This window comes from Sceloporus occidentalis, unplaced genomic scaffold (assembly GCF_023333645.1).
Source record: "Sceloporus occidentalis isolate IW3139 unplaced genomic scaffold, rSceOcc1.0.p SCAF_2, whole genome shotgun sequence".
In the NCBI taxonomy this organism is placed as follows: Eukaryota; Metazoa; Chordata; class Lepidosauria; order Squamata; family Phrynosomatidae; genus Sceloporus; species Sceloporus occidentalis.
This window is the reverse complement of record NW_028316982.1, coordinates 4,315,175-4,336,399: the sequence shown is the minus strand read 5'-3', so window position 1 is coordinate 4,336,399 and position 21,225 is coordinate 4,315,175. Positions and strand designations below refer to the sequence as shown.

Below are 21,225 nucleotides of genomic sequence, written 5' to 3'. Positions count from 1 at the left end.
CTCATAAGCGATATAGAAATATACTTCTTATTGTTATTACTAGGAATCTTTTCTTTAATGCTGTTGCCGCTGTTACCAACACTAAGATGCCACCGCAGCCAGTTTCAACTGCAGGTTTTACAGCTGAAATCAATAGTTGTTTTAGGTAATTCTCTGGATTTTATGCCAACTTTGGTTTTTTTCTTACCAGTATTTTCTCTGTTTGTGAGATGGTAGCTAAATGGAGCAACATGGTTTAGAGGCAATTTACTTCTGAGTACTGGGTGACTTTGGGCAAGTCACATGCTCTCAGCCTCAGGGGAAGTCAATGGCCAACCCCCTCTGAACAAATCTTGCCAAAAAAAACACCATGACAGGGTTGCCTTAGGGTTGCCATAAATCGGAAGGATTGGAAGGACTATAGACCTACAGTCTTCTGCAAATTTGTTATTTCAGCTGTCTCTTGAGTTGTTTAATGAAAGTTTTGTTTTACTCTTTTATGGTATTTGCATTTTGGTAGTGTCTAGTTACTTTGCCTGTTGTAAACTGTGAGGGCAGAGGTTGCTCTAGAAGTAGTTGGTTTTTGTAGTTACAGAATTTCAGAGTTACAAGAGACCCTAAGGATCATCTAATCTAGCCTCCTGCGAATGCAAGAATCCATACAAATCTGCAAATACAAACCTCTTCTGAACAAATTTTGCCAAGAATACCCTATGATAGGATCTGCTCAGGGTCACCACAAGTCAGAAATGAAAGTACACAATGCACACGCAACACACAAATCTGACCAATCACATTGGTCAAGCCATCCAGACTAAATGAAAGTGATCATATCTTGTGAGAGCACAACTCAAGTGTAGTTGCAAGCTGATGCAGTAGCGAACCACCCAGCAGGAGCTAGTAAATCACCTCTCAGAGACACTTAGATGCGATCAGTTTTGCCATGGTCAGTTTCTGCAGCCACTCACTCACAAACCACAAGGTTATGAGTTCAATCCCAGCCAGGGACTCGGGGCTGACTCAGCCTTGCATCCTTCCGAGGAGGTTGCTAAAATGAGTTCCCAGCTTGTTGGGGTCATTTAGCTTACATGTTGTTAACTGCTTAGGGGGTGCTTAAATGCATTGATAAGCGGTATGGAAATGTACTTGCTATTGCTATTACTCAATTTCCTTAGCAAGATAAGAAGTAAGGTGGTGGGTGAGAAATTATAGCTGCTTATTATTTTTGTGTAACTGTTTGCTTTCAAATATGGCACCTCTATTTACCTTACTAGTACTATTTTTCCCTCTGTCTTCACCTTCTAATTGTAGTTATTTCATCACTATTTTTAAAAAGCAAAGCACATGCTTTACTGTGTCACACATCCTTTCAACAATTTTCTTTGCATTCCTGCTGAAGCAACACATGCATGCTGCTAGATTATTTCAGAGGGAAAATAATTGTTTTTTGTGGGTTTTTCGGGCTATGTGGCCGTGTTCTAGAAGATTTTCTTCCTGACATTTCGCCAGCATCTGTGGCTGGCATCTTCAGAAGCCTTTGACTTCACATTGGAAAATAATTGATCCACCTCTTCTTCCTCTCCACTTCACCTGACTTTTGATAAACTACTACAATGAATGCACTGTATTTCCCATTTCCCCTTAAACTTGTTATTGTTAACTGCCTTTGAGTTGGCACAAACTCATGGCGGCCTTGTGGATGAGACATCTCCAAGACCCCTGATCTCCACTCCTCTGTTCAGGTCCTGTAAAATCATGCCCATGACCTCCTTGATTCAGCCCTACCATCTGGCATGTGGTCTTCTGGCATGGTGTGGCCAAAGTACAACATCCTCAATTTGATCATCTTGGCCTCCAAGGAGATTTCAAGCTTGAGCTGTTCAAGGATCCATTTATTTGTCTTTCTGGCTGTCCATCATATTCTCAACACTCTTTTCCAGCACCATATCTCAAACGAGTTGTTTTACTTCTTATACACTTTTTTCACCATCCAGAGTAAATTTGTATTACTTCTGATTTCTCCAACTGCATCTTTCACCTTCTTATCTCAGATAATGACCAATACACCTAAAGTAAAGAAGAAGCCAGTTCCCAGCCTTCAGCAGAGTGTTGATGAGCCTTTCCAGAGACCCATGACGCCTGCCTATCACAGAGGAGTGACCTACCCAACGTAAGTCTGAGCAGCCAGAGGGAAAGCTGAAGAATCTGTTTCTTTTATCCGCCAAGTCTATTCAAAGTCTTGTAACTCAGGTTCGTAGAAAGATGTCGATGAAATAAAATAATCCAAATTAGACAGGACATTGCCTTTGTTTTATTTTTTTTTATTTTTTTTAAAAAAACCTCAAACAGTTCTGATTTGCAATTATGGATGCCTGGAATATTAAGGCAAAACTGAGCTAGAAGTCGGCGTTCAGGGCTGTGTGTCTGTTTTGACTAGCAGAATGTGATAGCACTGAGTCTTGAATTCAGTAAAGACAATCAGCTTTCCTCTTTCTGTCTTTTTTAAAAAACTAGTGATTTTTTTGTGATCTCTGTGACTCTTGGTCCAAAATGTCTGTATTTCCTCTGGCCTCACATCATTTTATTTGGATGATGCAGGTCAAAACCCCGAGGCCAGGATCAGACTGGATTTTGGCAGACTGGACACAGATCCAGTGGATCCCTGGGTAAATGGCCCTTAACTCAGGTCAAAATGATCCCGGGTTTGTCATGGAGTTTACTGGAAACTCTGTAGCAAAGCCCAGCTGTTTGGGCAGCCGCTGCACACTCCTTAACTTTCTACTCAGTTGCTTCTACTGGGAAGCACCTCATCACCACATCTGACATGGAAATGGGGTGCCTGGTCACATGGATGCAGCCAGTGCCCTGTTTCTGCATCAGATGCAGTGACGAGGAGTTCTCAGTAGGAGTGACAAGCTTGCATCAGTTGTGGGTCCCCGGGCCATCATGGGGATGGGCTTGTAAACACCTGTCCGTCCCCACACTGGCCCAGGGACTGACCAGAATAGCATGAGTTCAGCCTGTGCTTTCCTGTCCCATCTGCTCAGGTCCTCACACTTAATGGGTTTGTCCTGCACTTGTCTAGAACCCTTTGGAACCTGGAGTTGAGCAGAGCAGTTTGGCAAAAACACTTCTAGAGTGCACTTCTAGGTGAGATTTCACCTCTGTTGAAATCTCTAGATTCAGAGCCGTGACTAAATACAGTGCACCCTTGCCTTACACAGGGATCCGTTCCGGACCCCTCTGCGTAAGGCAAATTGTGTGTATGCTCGAGCCCCATACCAGAGGAAATACAGAAAATAATGGGGCTCATTTATGATGTGTGGTGCAGTGTGTGTGCCATGGGCATGCACGCCATTTCTCTCCTGTTGCGCGGCTTTCAGCGTAAGCTGAAAGCCACATAAAAGGTACCTGCGTATGACATGGGCGCACTGTATAATTTCCATTTTTGGAGTAAGGTAGTTGTTCCAGTGTATTGCAGAATGTCTTGTCAGTCCTATAGCCAGCATGCTGTAGTGGTTTGAGAGTTGACTGGGATACCAGAGTTTGAATCCCGAATCAGCTACAGAAGCCCACAGGGTGACCTTAGGCAGATCTCACTCTCTCAGCCTCAGACAAGGCAGTGGCAAACTCCTTGTGAAGAAATCTTTCCAAGCACGCATCAGGATAGTTTTGCCTTAGGGTCTTCATACGTAACAGTTTGAAGGCACACAACAAGTACAAACCCATGGCTTAACAAAACAGAATAAACAATGCATTTTTTTAAAAATAGAGAATATGTTACCTTAAAAAGACAAATACACAGATACAGATTACAGCTCTTCTTAGCACGTAATTTAGATGGTTTGTGTCAGTGCTTCTTAAAACTGTATGATGTGCAGACCAGAAGGCTTTTTGCCCCATTGTGTCAGGATGGACACCATATTTGTGCCCACTGACTACAGCTTTTTCTTTCCTTCCTATGGAGACTCTCCACAGACTGGCAGCCAATGGCTAATGGACAGGCACAGATCACCACTTTACCTAGTACTAGTTGTGGTTTTTTTAAAACAGGAAATAGTGTGGTATACATGTATTTCTGACTGCTATATCCATATTTAGAATATTTTAAATGGGTTTGTCCCCACCCACCACAAAAGTACTGCAGTCAAGGTAACAAATGTAACAACAACAACAAAAGACAACAGCAATGATACATTGGGTGGATTGCGTGCTTAAATATTTGGGTGCTTTTTAAGTTAGAAGGAAAGAAGACTAATGCGAAAGCATTTTAGAAGTGGATAAAATCTTACATGACATGGAAGGACAGTCAAGGGAAAGTCTACACAGGTAAAAATGTTAAGAGTCAACATTCAAAAACTCTTGGATCATCCATTGACAATGAAAAGCAGAGGTTTTACGATCATCAATAGAGATCTTTATCTGATTGATAAAAATTTAAGGCACCTATTCCCTTCTCTATTGCGCTCTGCACAGAAAGGACCGTTTTGCAAGTCTGTTTTTGGATTTTATTTATTTTTTAAAGGAAAGGGAATCCACATGCATACACAGTCTGCCCTTGCCTTACGCGGGAGACCCGTTCTGGACCCCGCCGCGTAAGGCAAATTCCGCCTATGCTTGAACCCCATTGGAAACAATGGGGCTCGTGCACACAGGGCGCCACGGGCGCACACGCCCTTTCATTTTAATGGGATGCACACGCGCACGCTGCTTGAGCGCGTATGCTCAAGACCGCGTAAAGAGCACCCGCGTATAACGCGGGCACACTGTAATGTCTGGCTTGTCAGTGTCACAATGAGTCCATGGCAGAAGTGATGCTTGAATCCAGGTTTTCTTGCATCCAGGTATCAGACAAGTGATTTTTTGAGGAAGAATTTTACATCAGAGCGAGAGAGACAGGAGTCACCACAGAGGTTTTCTGGGGCGAGTTCTAGGCATCAACAGCAGCAAGGGTAGAGAGAGGCTGACAGTAGTAATAATAATAATAATAATAATAATAATAATAAGATTTATTTATATACCACCCAGTCACTGGGAATCCGAGTGGTTTACAACAGAGGGGATAATAGACAGTCCCCTGCCCTCAGGCTTACAATCTAAAAGACACGACACAAAAGGAGAAGGGAATGGTGGTGGGGAAGGGGATCAGGTGATAGGAGAGAGAAAATTCTGGGAGAAACAAAGGAAGTCCAAATGTTTTAGCAGATTTGTCTGTACTCCTTAGCACGGATGAGTATTATGCATAGCCTTTTTTTGTTATGAAGGCCTGTAAGTTTCCATTTTGTAGTGCATCAGATTCAAATTTAGTGCTGTAGCCATTTTTCTCCTAAGCAGCAGAACATGCTGCAACCACATTTTGACCTTTTTTTGGTTGGGAATATGAAAATGCCTTGTTTAATAAAAAAAAAAGACCATTGAACTTTGCATATTAGAAGGCTAGCAAACTTGCTATATTTTTCGATAGTGGGAGGAGATAACCACACTTCAGTTAGCCATCATAACTTTTCATTGTGGACAGGGAGCTAGTGTGATGTAGTGGTTTGAGCATTGGACTAAGACTCTGGAAGACCAGGACCCTCTAGGTGACCTTGGGCAAGTCATGCTCTCTCAGTTTCAAGGGATGAACATGGCAAACCCCTTCTGAATAAATCTGGCCAAGAAAATCCTGTAATAGTGTCATAGTGTTGTCGGAAAGTACTTGAAGGCACACAACAAGATGTGCATAGCTCAAGGAACGGGGAAATGGATTACATAGCCTCACAAGAACATGAATAATAGTTAAGATTAGCGCTAAAGATAGTTGAAATGAGAGTACTGTGGGGGAAGGAGAAATAACAAAAGCAGCCTCATTTATATACCACTTCATACCACTCTAAGAAGTCTCTAAGCAGTTTACAACTGTAAGTTAATTGCCCCCAACAAGCTGGGTCCTCATTTTAGCGACCTTCTCAGAAGGATGCAAGCCTGTGTCGAGCCTGAGCCCCTGGCTGGTATTGAACTCGCAACCTTGTGGTTTGTGAGTGAGTGGCTGCAGTGCAGGCATTTAACTACTGTGCCACCAGGGCTCCTGTTTGCTTGCTGTTTTCTTTCTTTTCTGGAAAAGGAAACAGGTGAGGGAAGCTGGTCTCATTTATAATAATAATTGTAAAAAAAAGGTACTCAGAATGACATGGACATTGCTGGTGGTATGGGGTGTGAGTTGTGTGTTTAGTCACTAGTGGCACTGCAGACAGTATCCAACCATCTTGCACAAGCAATATCAATAGCAATGCATGGCAATAGCAATAGCAATGGATATAGTATCTGGGAAGAGTTAAGAATAGCATTTTCCCAGGAGCAAAAAGACGTGATTTAGAGTATGGTGGTACAGTCGGCCCTTCTTATACACGGATTTTTTATACACGGATTCAAGCATACACGGTTTGAAAATGTTCCAAAAAAGTATAAATTTACCTTGATGTTCCATTTTTTATTAGGGACACCATTTTGCTATGTCATTATACTTAATGGGACTTGAGCATACATGGATTTTGTTATACACGGGGGATCTTGGAACCAAACCCCAGCGTATAACAAGGATCCACTGTAATACCATCCAGCCTTGCATCCTCACAGGCAGATGTGTGGTCTCAGGGAGAAGCAATGCAAATCCTCACCACTTTGCTTTGCTTTCTAAATTAGCCTTCCCCAACCTGCTGCCCTCCAGATGCTTTGGAACTCCCATCACCTCCAGCCACCATTGCCAGTGGTCTGGAAAGATGATTTCTGGTTCAAAACATGTGGCAGGCTGCAGGTTGGAGAAAGGTGCCCTGAGGTGTGCACATATTTATAAACAGATAATCTGAGAGAAGTCATTCTTAACCAAAAGAAACACTAGGAGACAATCTAAAGATCAGGAGGAAGTAGGAACAATTTAAAAGTCAGGAGGAGACGGCCTGTTCTGTGAAAGGTCCTGTCCTCATGAGGGTGTTGTGGAATTTACAGCATGATAATGCTTTTATATGTATATGATTTCAACACTCAAAAGCACAATATACATGCTGTTTTTGTTTTTTAGAGCCAATTGGTTTCTAATGTTACACAGCCCCTTGCATTCTTACCGAAACATAACTTGTACCAGTGAGTACAAGTTTAGGGAAGGATCAGCCCTGATCTGCTAGTTTTTAAGGTGTTTTCTTGTTACATTTCCAGTACAGTTTGTATTTCACTGCAGCATGGATGTCAGGCAGTGGGCAAGTCTTAAACCTGCATAACCTAAACAAGAGACATTTGCAAAACAGGAGTTGCTGATTGCTATTCCTGGCAGGTAGGTCTTTTTTTCTCGATGCTCTGAAACCATAAAAGTTGAGTCATCTTTCATATTAAAATGTGGAATATGTTTGTAAAAATATTTTAATATCTAAATGCCTCCCTCCTTGCTTCAGTAGCAGTGACTGGTACAAACTGGGTCAGTGTTGTGATTAATCTGCATTGCATTTTATGACAAACTTCATTGGGGGTACCCAAAATGCTGAACCTGTCTGGGGGCTATTTGGGGGCTTAAAGTTTGAACTAGTACCTGAGGTGGATTCATTGTCCCACTGACATGAGAAAAACTACACTTACTCCATTTCATTTTTATAACGGCATGCATGGTTTATAGGTAGATTTGGATTCAAAAGTCTCCTTTCACTTCTCTTTTTCTCTTCTAGCTATTTTTTTCTTGCTGATATATTTGCAAAATCTAGTAATACTCTATGAAAGGAACCACTTGTAGAACAATGGAGAAAGCTAGATTAAACCATACATTGCAAAAATTTTAAGAAGTGAGCATGCTTTGAAGTTCACTTCTTTTCTCCTCTCATCCTCTCAATTTTCACTTGGAAGATTCTGGCCCTTATCACATGAGCAAAATTTGAAGTTATCCCAGGGTCAATGTGAAGGCAATGCAGGGGCAATCATGGGGTTTCAATCAGGAGTCATCTTAAATATAATCAGGGCTCATTCCAGGATCATTCCAGGGTTAGGTAAATCCTCTTTTTTACCTAACTTACCTAACCCTGGAATGGTTCTGGAATGATCCCCGATTGCGTTTAGGATGGCTCCTGATTGCGTTTGGCATTGTGTGATAAACAAACTTGAAACCCCATGATTGCCCCTGCATTGCCTTCACATTGACCCTGGGATAACTTCAATTTTTGCTTACATGATAAGGGCCTCTGAGCAACTGATAGAAGAGAGGAGATCAAAATATTCTTAAACACAGGCTGTGAAGAAACAATACTGACATGAAAAATGTTTTCTCCAGTATAGTGCTGTCATTTGTCATTTCTGTGCCTGAGGCAGACTCCGTTGGAGCACAGCACTTCACAGGCAAACAGAAAGAGTCTTGGAAATGCCAGGTCATAGTTGAAAGTGTTGTGTGCTTCTTTATTTATTTATTTACTTGCTTTCTTTTATTTGTATCACACCTTTCTCCCAAAACTGGGAGAATTGCAAAAAGATTTATAAAACAGATAAAACAGAAAAGCTATCATAATAAAACACAGTTAAACAGATTATCATATTAAAACACAACTAAATTAAAAGGAATTTAATTAAGAAAAAAAACCCTCTTAATAGCTCCATTTTCAACAACCATTCAGTTTCTGAAAGCCCACCTGAATTTTTAAAAGGTGTTTGCTTGTTGGCAAAAGGGCACAAGGGAGGAGACAAGCCTGACCTCTCTTAGAAGGAAGTTCTGGGCCTGGGAGCAGCCACCGTAAAGAGTGAGAATCCTCAAAACATGAGACAGGGCTTCCCAGAAGTAGCTGGTGGCCTTCCATTAGAAGGAGAATGCTGGACAATTGGGAACTTCAAGGCCTCTTCCTTGAAGAAGTTAAATCAACCACTGTTGGCCATTCTAGCTTCCATGTTTGCCATATCTCCTGCAGAAGCCAGCCCTGTCGTTTGGCAAGAGGAGGCTACAAAAGAGTAAGGCTGCCTTGTCCCCTGCATCTGTTTTGTCCCTGTCCCTTTGATCCAGTTTGATCTGTGCCACTTTTCCTGCCTTCTTCCTCTTGACAAGGCACGGTGAGTGGTGCATGTTCTGTGAGGGCTGGCAAGCTTGGCTCTCCTGAATGGCCAACTTCCAGGTTATTTTCTCACCTTTCCCCCACAATGCCTTGCCTGTACCCTGCCAAAATTGATGGAGTGGAATAGCCACTCATTTACCTGTCAGCCAGCTATTTGAAAAATGGGTCCATCACCACAAAGTCACATGGCAGGTGCCAAGTTGCCCACCTCTTGAACCAAATTCTATAAGGAAGAGGGAAACCACACAAATGATCCTGGCACTAGCTTACAATGCAAAATTGCCCCCTTCTCAGTTACAGGAAATGAGGGGGGTAATAATTCAGATGCTGTAACAGTATTTGACCGCAGGCATTCATCACTCTGCCATCTCGTTTTCTTCACCAGGTCAGAAAATGATGCCATATCTTCCTGTAGCAGTGAGAGTCGTGTCCAGCATAGGCAGAACTCCGAGCCTGCAACACACAGCAGGAAGAGAGCCAGCCTGTCGGAGCTTTTTTCCTCTTTAGCATGTAAGGATTTGATGGAAATCTGCCCACTGATTTGTATTTCAGCCAACCATTCAAAGATAAATCATGGTTTAGCCTACCCTGTTCTAGATATTACCACCACCACTGCTGCTGGGATCTGGGAGTCCAAGTAGACCACAAGTTGAACATGAGTCAACAGTGCGACGCAGCAGCTAAAAAGGCCAATGCAATTTTAGGCTGCATCAATTAAAGTATAGTGTCTAGATCAAGGGAAGTAATAGTGCCACTCTGTTCTCCTCTGGTCAGGCCCCGCCTGGAATATTGTGTCCAGTTCTGGGCACCACAATTAATCTCCCTCCTTGGAGGTGTTTAAACAGAGGCTGGATGGTCATCTGTCAGGGATGCTTTGATTTGGATTTCCTGCATGGCAGAATGGGGTTGGACTGGATGGTCCTTGCGGTCTCTTCCAACTCTATTATTCTATGATTCTGTGCTAGAGAACTGAAGGATATATGGGCAAGCAGGTAGGGGTAGGACATGAGAACCGGATCCAAGCACTTGGCCAGAGAGCAGGGAGTCAGGAAGTTGGGGACTTTATTTGTGTCTGAATATTTCTGGTTTCTGTGTGTGATTGTGACATTGACAGTGAAGAAAGCTGACAGGACAAAAATCAATTCATTTGAAGTATGGTGCAGGTTGAAAGTGCTGTTGATACCACAGACTGCCAAAAAGACCAATGAATAGGTCTGAGGAAAAAAATCAAGCCTGGATTCTTGCTAGAAGTAACTAAACTCAGACTATCTTATTTTGGAAATATGAGAAAATATGACTTGGTGGAAAAGTTAAAGTGGAAGGCAGTAGGAAAAGAGAAAAGACCACCTTATAGATGGATTGATTCTATCAAGGAAGCTGCGGCATTGAGTTTCTTAGATTTTAGCAGGGCTCTTGGATGTCTCTCTTTCTTATAAAGTCACTGTAATTCAAAGCTGACTGGACAGTGCATAAATCTGGATTTTCAGCCAAGATTTGTTCCCAAAGCAACTGACAAAATAATAATATAATTTAACATAATATAATCCATAGCTCAGTGACAGAGCACATGGTGTATATATGAAAAAGATCTGGAGTTTAATCCATGACATTTTACAAAACTGGGAACTACCTAGCCCTTCTGAAAACCCTTGGAGAGATGGTGCAAAACAGTGTCAACAGTAATGAGCTAGAAAATATATTTATGTTCTGGCTCATTACATGTTCCTATGAAGTACAGCCCAGTTAGGGGCATTTTCCTGGTATTGGGGTGGGTTGAGTAGCCCTTTCTGTCCCCACACCAGTTGGTGATCACTCCAAAGTGGCAGCCGGTATTCTCCAGACCAGAACAGAGTAGTGGGTGTCTGGTGGTAAAGACTATGCTCCCAGACTATGGAACTCTTTCTTGAGTAAGGTTTGATTTGCACCCTCCTTGCTGTTTTGTTTTCCATTGCTGGAAAATATCCCACCAGCAAAGCTTGATTTTTCCATTTTATAAAAGGGAAATCATTTTGCTATGCCATTTTATATAATGGAACTTGAGCATCCAGGGATTTTGGTCCCCCTGAGGTGTCCTGGAACCAAACCCCAGCGAACACCAAGGGTCCACAATATATGTACTATATGTCTTTTTAATTGTTGATGTCTTAAAAGTTGTGTTTTAATTCAACTGATAATCCAATGCATTTTAAACTTTTATTCTTTTAATTGTTTTAGCTGTTCTGTTTTAAACTTAAGTTTTCAGCTGCTTTGAGTCCCGTTCGAGGAAAGCCAGGATATAAATCAAATAAATAAATAAAATGAGGTTATTGCTAGCAGCTTCCTGAAATGACAGACAGTGGATTCCCTTACCAGAGACAGCCATATTGGACCATTGGGGCCAGAATCTGTAGAACATTTTTCTCAGCAAACTCCACTAAAATGACTGGGGACTGAAATCTTGCATCTTCCAATTATTTTTATTTCAGCTAGACTGCTGGAAGAGAACTTCCTTCTCCATTTAATCCTTTATCATGAGTAGCAATGACATTTGGATTTTCTGTAACATGAAAATGTTTTGGGCCTTTCACTGACCCAGGTAGAACCATCTGCAAGCAAGGTACAAAACGTCACTTTCCAAATATTAAAATATTTCCCTTTCCAAACAGCAGTGGAAACAGAAATGTCCGAGGGATCCTCAGTGCATTCTGAAACTGGCCATTGTGTCCCTCCGGCTGCTGATGTCCTGTCTCTCCAATATCCAAATCATTCCCAGGACAACATAAATGGATTGTCCAGCAGGTATGTGAGTGACAGCTAACCCACTATGTAATGGTTGTAAAAAGGTACGTAAATGCCATCCTTTAAAAATAGAACGTAAGACTGTCAGTATCATAAAACCTTTATACACATCCTGGGTGTGACTGCTTTGGAATCTCTGCACTGTTCTGGTCACTGCATCTGGAAAAATGGCATAAAAGAGGAAGTCTAAACAGCCAGGTAGCTGAAACAGCTCCTCTGAAGAAAGTTTACAATGTTTGAGGTCAGCAAAAAGACAAATAAAGGGAAGGTATGAGAGAGACGTGTACAGTCACAAGTGGTGTAGAGAAAACAGATAAGGAAACATTTGACTCTGTTTCTGCGATACAGAATTTGAGGTCACCTAATGAACTTGGATCATGGGAGATGCAGGGCAGATAAAGTGAAGTTCTTGTCTACAGAATGTGCAGTGTAGAATTTGGTGGCATGAGTTACAGTGGGACTCTTTGAGATGGCCACTAATTTGGATGGTTTTAAAAAGGGATTAGATAAATTCATGGATGTCTGTCACCCCTCGTATCAAAGGCAGTATGCTTCTGTGTTCATCAAGTTCTGGGGAACGTAAGATAGCATGTTCTGTTAGCAGGTTTTTCATCTACAACTTGTTGGCCACTGTGTGAGCAAACTAGAGAGGCCTTAGGTTTGATATAGCTTGATGATCATGTGCTTGTAATCACTGCTTTAAAACAGTTTTTTCCGCCTACTTTGGATAGAACAAGCAGGCTTCACAACTCATGTCCGTACTTTGTATGAGGATGTGAGAGAAAGACCAAAATGTGAAAGGAATGTATTCAGCCAGCACTTTCAGACTGGAACTTTGTCAGTTAGTGAAGGCACAGGTAAAACTGAGAGATACAGCTCTTGTTATCTCCAGTCACTGATCAGAGATATAGTAGTGGGAAGTCTGTTTTCTCTCATTTAGCTGGTAGAAAAATGGAGCTTTGGAAGGAAGTGTCGAAAACCCAGACGCTTTAAGGGCTTTAATGGTAAACCTTGGGTGTGTTTACACTGTAGAAATAATGCAGCTTAACACCACTTTAACTGTCATAGGTCCATCCTACAGAATCCTGAGATTTGTAGTTTGGTGAGGCATCAGCACTCTTTGGCAGAAAAAGCTAAAGACCTTGTAAAACTACAAATTCCAGGATTCCATAGGATGACGCTACAGCACTTAAAGTGGTGTCAGACTGCACTGTTGGAATCAAGAGTTGTTTGAACAATCCTTTTTTAAGAAAATTGTACGGGAAACCTGCTTGATACAAATAGCAGATGAAGTAATAATATAGGCCCCGTATAGACAGACCAAAATAAAGCTGCTTCGAGTCACTTTGGAGGTATGCTGTTTAAATGATGCATGTGTCCAAAGAGGCTGGAAGCCATGCTAAAGCCACACTCCACTGTTAAGGAGTACAGCATAACTTTGGCACAGCTTCTGGCCTCTTAGGACGCAGGCATCATTTAAACAGCATACCTCCAAAGTGACCCGATGCAGCTTTATTTTGGCCTGTCTGTACAGGGCCATAGTTCCTGGACTACAGCAGTTCGGTCTCTGGGTGAATGACTAAATGGGTGGATGCTTTCTCAGTGCCCAAAATTACAAAATGCCTAGCAAATAGTTTATGTAGCAACCCTTCTTCATACCTTTCAGTTTTCTCTGCTCAAAGACTGGGGAAGCATTCAGTTCTGTAGAACCCTATTTTCACTCTCCAGGGGCAGATTTACTACTTTATGTGTTCCTTATTTCTCACATGTATACCTTCAGGGAACACTGGCTGGCACATGTGACTCTGCCCCCATCCTCATTTATTCTTACATAAACCTGTGGGGAAGGTTAGATTAAAATAAAGTTTGTGGCCATCCAAGAAGTCTCATGACCCTATAACCACTTCCTATCTTGTGGGCATATATGAGGCCAAACTCATCTTGTAGATTAAATTATCAAACACCATATTTTCATAAAGTACAGATTGAGGATGTAAACTACCTAGGAACATCTATATCAAGTATCTTGGAGCCGACACACTTGGAGTTCATACCTTTGTGGTCCCTTCCACATCCCACTAGTTTTCCTCCTCTTGAATTGCTGGAGTTTGGAACTTAAGAGGGCTCCCTTGGCCTTTTCACTCAGCCCTGGTGGAAGAGCTGGCTTCCAGCAGGGCCTTTTTTTATCTCTGGTGGTGTGGCATTTTTCTTTGCTTGTCTTTCTGACCGATAGAGAAGTTCCTTGTTGAATAAAGTCTTAATTGGTGTGAATCAAAATTTCCTTAGCCCTACCTCTCTCTCTTTCTCTTTCTTTTGTTTTGTGTGTTTAACTAAGCTTCACTTGCAAAATGTGGTCCCAAGTGCCAAAAGCTGGAACATAACGCGTGTCAAATGGAAGCTTGATTGTTCTGCATGAATTAAAAATGTTTTGTTAACACATGGAGGTTCCTACAACACCCAGGCCATTTTATTCTTCCTGTGTTTTCTTACTAGTATTGTGGAAAGTCTGTTAAATTAAAGCTGCTGGAGATAGCTTTCTGTGAAATGCATTCACGTTCTTATGTCTCTTGTTCCTCCAGTATGATGCATATACATTATGATGGCTCTTTCCATATAGCCAATTATTTGTTTGAACCTGTCTCTTGGCAAGTACCACCATTTTTTATGAAAGGCTAGGTGCAATGTATAGTCTATAGAACTACTTTGTGATAGATTTGACGGTGTTCCTTATGCTGAAAGAAGATGCCCATGTAATAACTTGGAAGTAGAGTATATGAAACATATTTTACTGCACTGTAGTCTACAGACAGATTCGATAAGCCAAAACCTATCCATTATTATTAAGGTGAATGGAAGATCAGAACTTTTCTATGTAAAATTTTGGTTGGAAGATAAATGCCCAAATGTCACTTTTTTAGTTGGCAAATTTCTCTCTGAGGAACCCACTATGTATAAAGGGACAATTAGCATTAGAATTAGAATTTGAGTTAGATTTATATTTAACAACTTTCTCTTCTCTTGTTTTACTGGGGGGAATTTTGAAAACTTGTATATCTTTATTGAGTGCCTAAATTTTGGGTTTATAGACTGTAATAAATTATGACTGACTAAGAAGTACAATTGGAGATATACAGTAGAAAATGGAAACAGATTTTCACCACCAGCCCCTCCAAGTCAGGAGATCTCAGTAATTGGTCTTACAAAGGGGATTGGAAATTCTTGTGACTCTTTAACATGCTTTGTGTTTTGCCGGTATGCTGCACAGTGTGATCGCAGCTCAGTAGGTTCCCCGAGGTGTAAATGTAGAGATTAAACATGATGAAATGTTTCTTGATGCAAGTGGGAAGATGAGAGCATGTCATTTTTTTGCCCATTCAGACACTCCCACAGCTTTTAGTGGTTTATGAGTCACTGACCATTTAACGCAGTATGACTTCTGCTGTCGCTTGCCAGCCTTCAAGCTTGTTTCCATTAAGAAAGCAAATGGCAGATTTAGGGAGGGAGTGTCTTTGTCCTAGCAGAGAAAGAACTGTCTTTGTGGCAGGATCAAGGGGAATGGGCTCCTCTCACTTGAGGCTTTTGAATGCTTGCTAGGGTAGGCCCTTGTAGTACCATCCAGGAGTGCTCTAACAGGAACTTGTTAAATATTTTCCCAGGATTGCTTTACCCTCTTGTGACTTTGTGGTTAGTTAATCTTGCTTTCCTTCACTTTCAAAGGAAGAGGACCTGTTCTGCAAGTCAAGATATGATGTGAGGTAGAGAGGTCAAGCTTGAAGTCTCTCTGGAAGCCAAGATGACTAAATTGAGACTACATCATGAAGAAAAAGGAATCATTTAAAAAGACAGTAATGCTAGGAAAGGTGAAAGGCAATAGAAACAGAAGATGGTTAGACAGTCAGAGAGGCCATGTGCCTGAACCTGCAGGAGCCGAGTAGAGCAGTTGAGGACAGGAAGGCTTGGAGATGTCTTATCCCCAGGGTCACCATGAGTCGAAGCAGCAACAGAGGCATCTTGTAGCAGGTTGGGCTTCTCTCACCAGGCAGATGAGTTTGGAGTCTTTGTTAGCATCGTGGCAAAATGTTAACAGATGCCCAGTGGTATAGAAAGGGTCAGTTTGAACCAGTGATTTTGATGCTTTCTTCCATTAGCTTGGCAAGTTAGAGGGTGGGATAGGAAGGCTGAGAATAGCGTGCTTGTACGAGTATGTATGTGTGTGAGAGAGAATGCGTGTTGTGTGCTTCAAGTCATTTCTGACTTATCACAACACTATCACAGGGTTTTCTTGTCAAGTTTCTTCAGAGGATGTTTGCCATTGCCATCCTTCTTGTCCTTCTTGGCTTATTAAACAGGCCAGAGGGAGACTGGCAGAGTGGATAAAGGGGGTAGTCATTGCCTCCCTCCAACAAGGCAGAGTTGCATCTTGCCTAAAGGAGGCAGTTTGAGGCCTTTGTTAAAAAAAGTCATCCCTGAACCCCACAATAATAAATAACTATTGGCCAGTGTGTAACCTGCCATTTCTGGGCAAGGTTTTGGAACGTGTGGTGGCTTCCCAACTCCAGGGGTTTCTGGATGAAACGGATTATCTAGATCCATTCCAATCTGGTTTCAGGCCTAGCTATGGAACTGGACAGGGGAAGTGTGTCCCTGTTGATTCTGCTGGATCTCTCAGCAGCTTTTGATACCATCAACCATGGTATCCTTCTGGACCGCCTCTCTGGGATGGGGCTTGGAGGTACTGTTTTATGGTGGCTCCATTCCTTCTTGGAGGGGCGAACCCAGAAGGTGGTGCTAGGGGACTCCTGCTCGACCCCCTGGCTTTTGGCCTGTGGGGTCCCTCAGGGTCCTATGTTGTCCCCTATGCTGTTTAGCATATACATGAAGCCTCTGGGAGAGGCCCTCCAGAGTTTTGGGATGCAGTGTCACCAATATGCCAATGACACTCACCTCTACTACTCCTTTCCACCCCAATCCAAGGAGGCTGTCTTAGTCTTAAACCAGTGTCTGTCTTCAGTAATGGACTGGATGAGGGCAAACGAGTTGAAACCTAATCCAGTCAAGATAGGGGTGCTTTTGGTCACTCAGAAGGCAGATCTCAGGGAATAGCGATCCAGCTTGTGTTAGATGGGGTCACACTCCTCTGGAAGATGCAGGTTTGCAGTTTGAGAGTACTCCTGGATTCAGCTTTAAACTTGGAAGCCCAGGTCTCTGCAGTGACCAGGAGTGCTTTTGCAGATTTATTATTATTATTATTATTATTATTATTATTATTATTAACCTTTATTTATAAAGCGCTGTAAATTTACACAGCACTGTACATACAATCTTTTTAATTAGACGGTTCCCTGCCCTCAGGCTTATAATCTAAAAAGACATGACACAAAAGGAGAAGGGAAAGGTGGTGGGAAGGGGATGAGGTCCAGCAGTTCCTCTCTACCTCCGAGGCCTGGACCAATGCAGATGGACTGGAGGGAGGGCTTGGCTTCATAATAGATGGTTAATCTTCTTCCAGGGAGGCCTGTTGGAGCTAGCCTGCTTCTCTATTAGGCTAATACATATAAAGTACATAGCAATACAGGAAATGGAAATGGAAATGGAGCACATTTGCATGTGCTCCATTTCCATTTCCTGTATTGCTATGTACTTTATATGGAAATGGAGCACATTTACATTTCCTGTATTTCCATTTCCATTTCCATTTCCTGTATTGCTATGTACTTTATATGTAAATGGAGCACATTTGTTGGAGCTAGCCTGCCTCTCTAGTAGGCTAATACATATAAAGTACATAGCAATACAGGAAATGGAAATGGAAATGGAGCACATTTGAAACTTGTGCTCCAGCTGCACCTGTTCCTTGAGATGTCGAATCTGGCCACAGTGGTACATGCTTTGGTTGCATCCCATTTGGACTACTGTATTGCGCTCTACTTGAGTCTGCCTTTGAAGAGTGTTTGGAAATTTCAGCTGGTCCAAAGAGCTGCAGCCAGGCTGCTAACAGGGGCAGGTTACAAAGATCATACAACACCCCTCTTGAAACAGCTCCACTGGCTGCCAGCTTGTTTCCAGGCACAATTCAAAGTGCTCTATATGGCTCAGTATATTTGGCAAACTGTATCTTCTTCTATGGGCCGGCCGGGGTTCTGAGACCCTCAGGAGAGGCCCTTCTCTCCATCCCACCACCATCACAACCATGGTTGGTGGGGACACAAGAAAGGGACACAAGTCTAGCTGCCCCTAGACGCTGGAAAGCCCTTCCCACAGAGACCAGAATGGCCTCTTCCTTGATAGACTTCCACCAACAGGCAAAAACCTTCCTTTTCAAACAGACATTCAAAACAGAAAACTTTTAAAGAGCGCCCTGGGGCGCTATATTGTTTTGATGTATTTTAGAAACTTTTATCTTCTTTTTTATTTTATTGCAGTAGCTTAATATTATTTTAATGTATTATTTTTGTATCTTTTTATTTGTTTTGTTTTTAACTTTGAAAGAGTCTTTGATTCTATGAATCCCAATCCTGGGAGAAGGGCGGGATATAAATAAATATAATAAATAAAGAAATCCTCTGAGGCTGAGGGAATGTGACTTGCCCAAGGTGATCCAGTGGGCTTCTGTGGCCAAAAGGGGAGTCAGACCCTGGCCTCCTGCTTAGTTCAATGCTCAAACCACTACACCACGCAGGTGTATAATAAGCTAGGGGAGAAAAGACATGGAGAGTGAATTTTTCTCTGTTGCCAACCTGCTTGCACATTTCTCATAGCTAACAGAGGGAAGATGGGCCACACTTGAGTGCTTGGATTTTCATTGTTCTTTTTTGCACTATACAACCCTCAGGAATTATATAGCCTCACCTTATCGGGGGTGGGTTTGCACCCCAGCCTAGGGGCCCCATAGCTGGCCATGAGGAATTGGGTTTCTGGTAAGGGATAGTTTGAGTAGAATTATTGGTCAGGGCTCCCGTTCTACCATTGGATGTGAGGGGATGTTGGGCCTCATCAGCGAAAGGCCTGGGATGCTGGGTTATTCCTCTGCTGCATACATTCTGCTGCATCATTTACCTCCAATAAAGCATATCTAATTGCTGCATCCACAAAATTTCCCTCAATTACCAAGTTGTAACTCTGTCCAAAAAAAAGAGAGAGATAAGTTTAGTCTGGCCTGACTTGATTTTGACAAATCCATGCTGACATTTAGTGATCACAGCATTCCTTTCCAAGTGCTTTCAGACTTTCTGTTTCATGATCTGCTCTGGAATCTTTCTTGATATTGATGTCAGGCAGAAATTATTTCAGTCGTCTTTGTTCCCCTTTTTGAAGATGAGGATAATATTTTCCCTCATCCAGTCTGCTGGGACTTCTCCTGTTTGCCAGGAATTCTCAAAGGGAGTCACTTTAAGTGGAAAGGAAGTTGTGGAGCGCAATCTCCAGAGATATAGAGCCCAACATGTCAGATGTTTTAAGTAGCCTTTTGCTGAATTATGATAGCGCCATTTCCTAAGCTCCCAAAGTGCACAGAGGGAACGTGGTGGGCTTTGGGCTTCTCCAAGTGAAATGTAAAACTCTTTGGTATGCACTGATGCATCTTCAGAGCCAGCTTGGTGTTGGACTAGGACTCAGGGAAGTCATGGTTCAAATCCCCATTAAGGCCTTGGAAATCTACTGAAGGCCTTGGGCAAATCACACTCTGTCAGCCTCAGAAGATTGCATTTAGTTCTGTCTCTAAATAAATTATTTATACCCCCTCTAAATAAATTCTGCCAAGATTTTCTCTGTGATAATTGTGTCAGAAATTGGAAACAACTTGAAGGCACACAGTGACAACAGTACACTCCGGATGAAGTTAATAACACCGGTAGTTAGTATTTCAGAGGAAGGAACTGGCAGAACCACCTTTCTTCTTTGGCAAAGAAAGCCTTATTAAATCCATGGGCCTGCCATAAGTCAACAGGTGACTTTAAGGCACACAGGATAATAAATTCTTCTGCAACAGGTTTTTAAAAAGACCCCTAAATCCTCAGCATCAAACTCTTTTGCTGAGGGAAAGGCTTGAACTGTGAGTCTGTGGGTCCTGGACCTCTTTGCCCATTGCTGAAGATGGGGATTGAGATCCCACTGTCAATCATTTCTTTAGCCACAAGATCTTCTGAAAAGATATGAGAGGGCCGGCAAGAGAAAGGCTGTTCAAACAGGTTTTTGGACTGCCTGATTAGCACTTCTCTGGCCATTAATAACAACTGTTTGCCAAAGCCAGGCCTCAAACAATGGGAGCAAGTTGAGGAAACTGTGAAGTGTGAACTGGCAGGGCAGTGCAGGTGACCAGGGGCACAGAAGTGCCATTAACTCCCTCCACATTCCTTTCAGGGGGAAAGAGTCTCCATTAAGCCCCTTACCTCCTGCCCTTCACAATGGCTTCCTTTGATGGAAGTATTGAGGAGGGGAAGCAGGGGAGACCCTTTGAGGCCTTGGTTTAATTGCTCAGCTGCTTCAGGAATCTATGGCTGGAGTCCCTTCTGAGAGGAGGGGTGTTCCCTTCCTTGCCTGTTAAGATGTATCATGAGCCCTTTCACAAAACTAGTCTGTTGTCCGTTGTTGCATGCCTTCAAGTCATTTCTGACTTCTGGCAACCCTAAGGCAAAGCCATCACAGGGTTTTCTTCGCAAGATCCTTTAGAGCAGGTTTGTCATTGCCATCTCTGAGGCTGAATATGTTTGACTTGCCCAAGGTCATCCAATGGAGTTAGATGGCTGAGTCAGGATTTGAATCCCTGACCTCCAGAGTCATAGTCCAGTACTCAAACCACTACACTGTTACTAGCATGAAAACTGGGGAGGACTCCTTTACCTTTAATGGTTGTATGCAAAGGGATCTTGCAGCCTCTTTGAGACTAAAGAAGTTGTAGCATGAGCTTTCCTAGACTTGGTCTACTTCATTGGATCCATGCTGCTGCTGCTGTTGTTGCTGTTGTTATTTCTTCTTATCTGCTTCTTCCTATGGATCGAGGTGGGGAACAACAACAGTTAAATACCAAAATCCATGTTATGCTCAAGTCCCATTAAATACAGTGGCATAGTAGAAATTGTATCCTTTATACAAAATGGCAAAACCAAAGTTTTCTTTTAGGAATTTATATATTTTAAAAATATTTTCCAGCCATGGATGGTTGAATCCATGACTAATGAATCCGTGGACAGATAGGGCTGTCCGTACTTGTCTACTAGACAATACTGATGTTTATGAGCTGGGATTCAGGGAATCAGAGGATGAAGTAGACAGAACACCAAATAGCTACTGGTTAACTGACAACAGCAAAGAACCCCTAATCCTTGAATAAAGAGACAGAACCACCTTGTTTCAGCTGTGCTTAGTTGACTTCATCAGGTCAAGAACTGATTCTTCCATCTTTTCACAGGTCAAAACC

At 42.4% G+C, this 21,225-nt stretch overlaps 1 protein-coding gene across 5 annotated transcripts in view; it reads left to right on the top strand.

Moving 5' to 3' along the window:
• LOC149317892 (lisH domain-containing protein ARMC9-like) overlaps window positions 1-21,225 on the top strand; it is a 121,115-nt gene that overhangs the window by 94,808 nt on the left and 5,082 nt on the right. For 4 of the 5 annotated variants that reach the window (XM_089508617.1, XM_089508615.1, XM_089508613.1 and 1 more), the window contains 3 exons: window positions 2,031-2,149; window positions 9,418-9,542; window positions 11,678-11,810. In XM_089508617.1, coding sequence (XP_089364743.1) covers window positions 2,031-2,149; window positions 9,418-9,542; window positions 11,678-11,810 — 377 coding nt within the window. Of the gene's footprint in view, window positions 1-2,030; window positions 2,150-7,170; window positions 7,279-9,417; window positions 9,543-11,677; window positions 11,811-21,225 lie in introns of those variants that run through there. The other variant, XM_089508618.1, reaches the window with a different exon arrangement.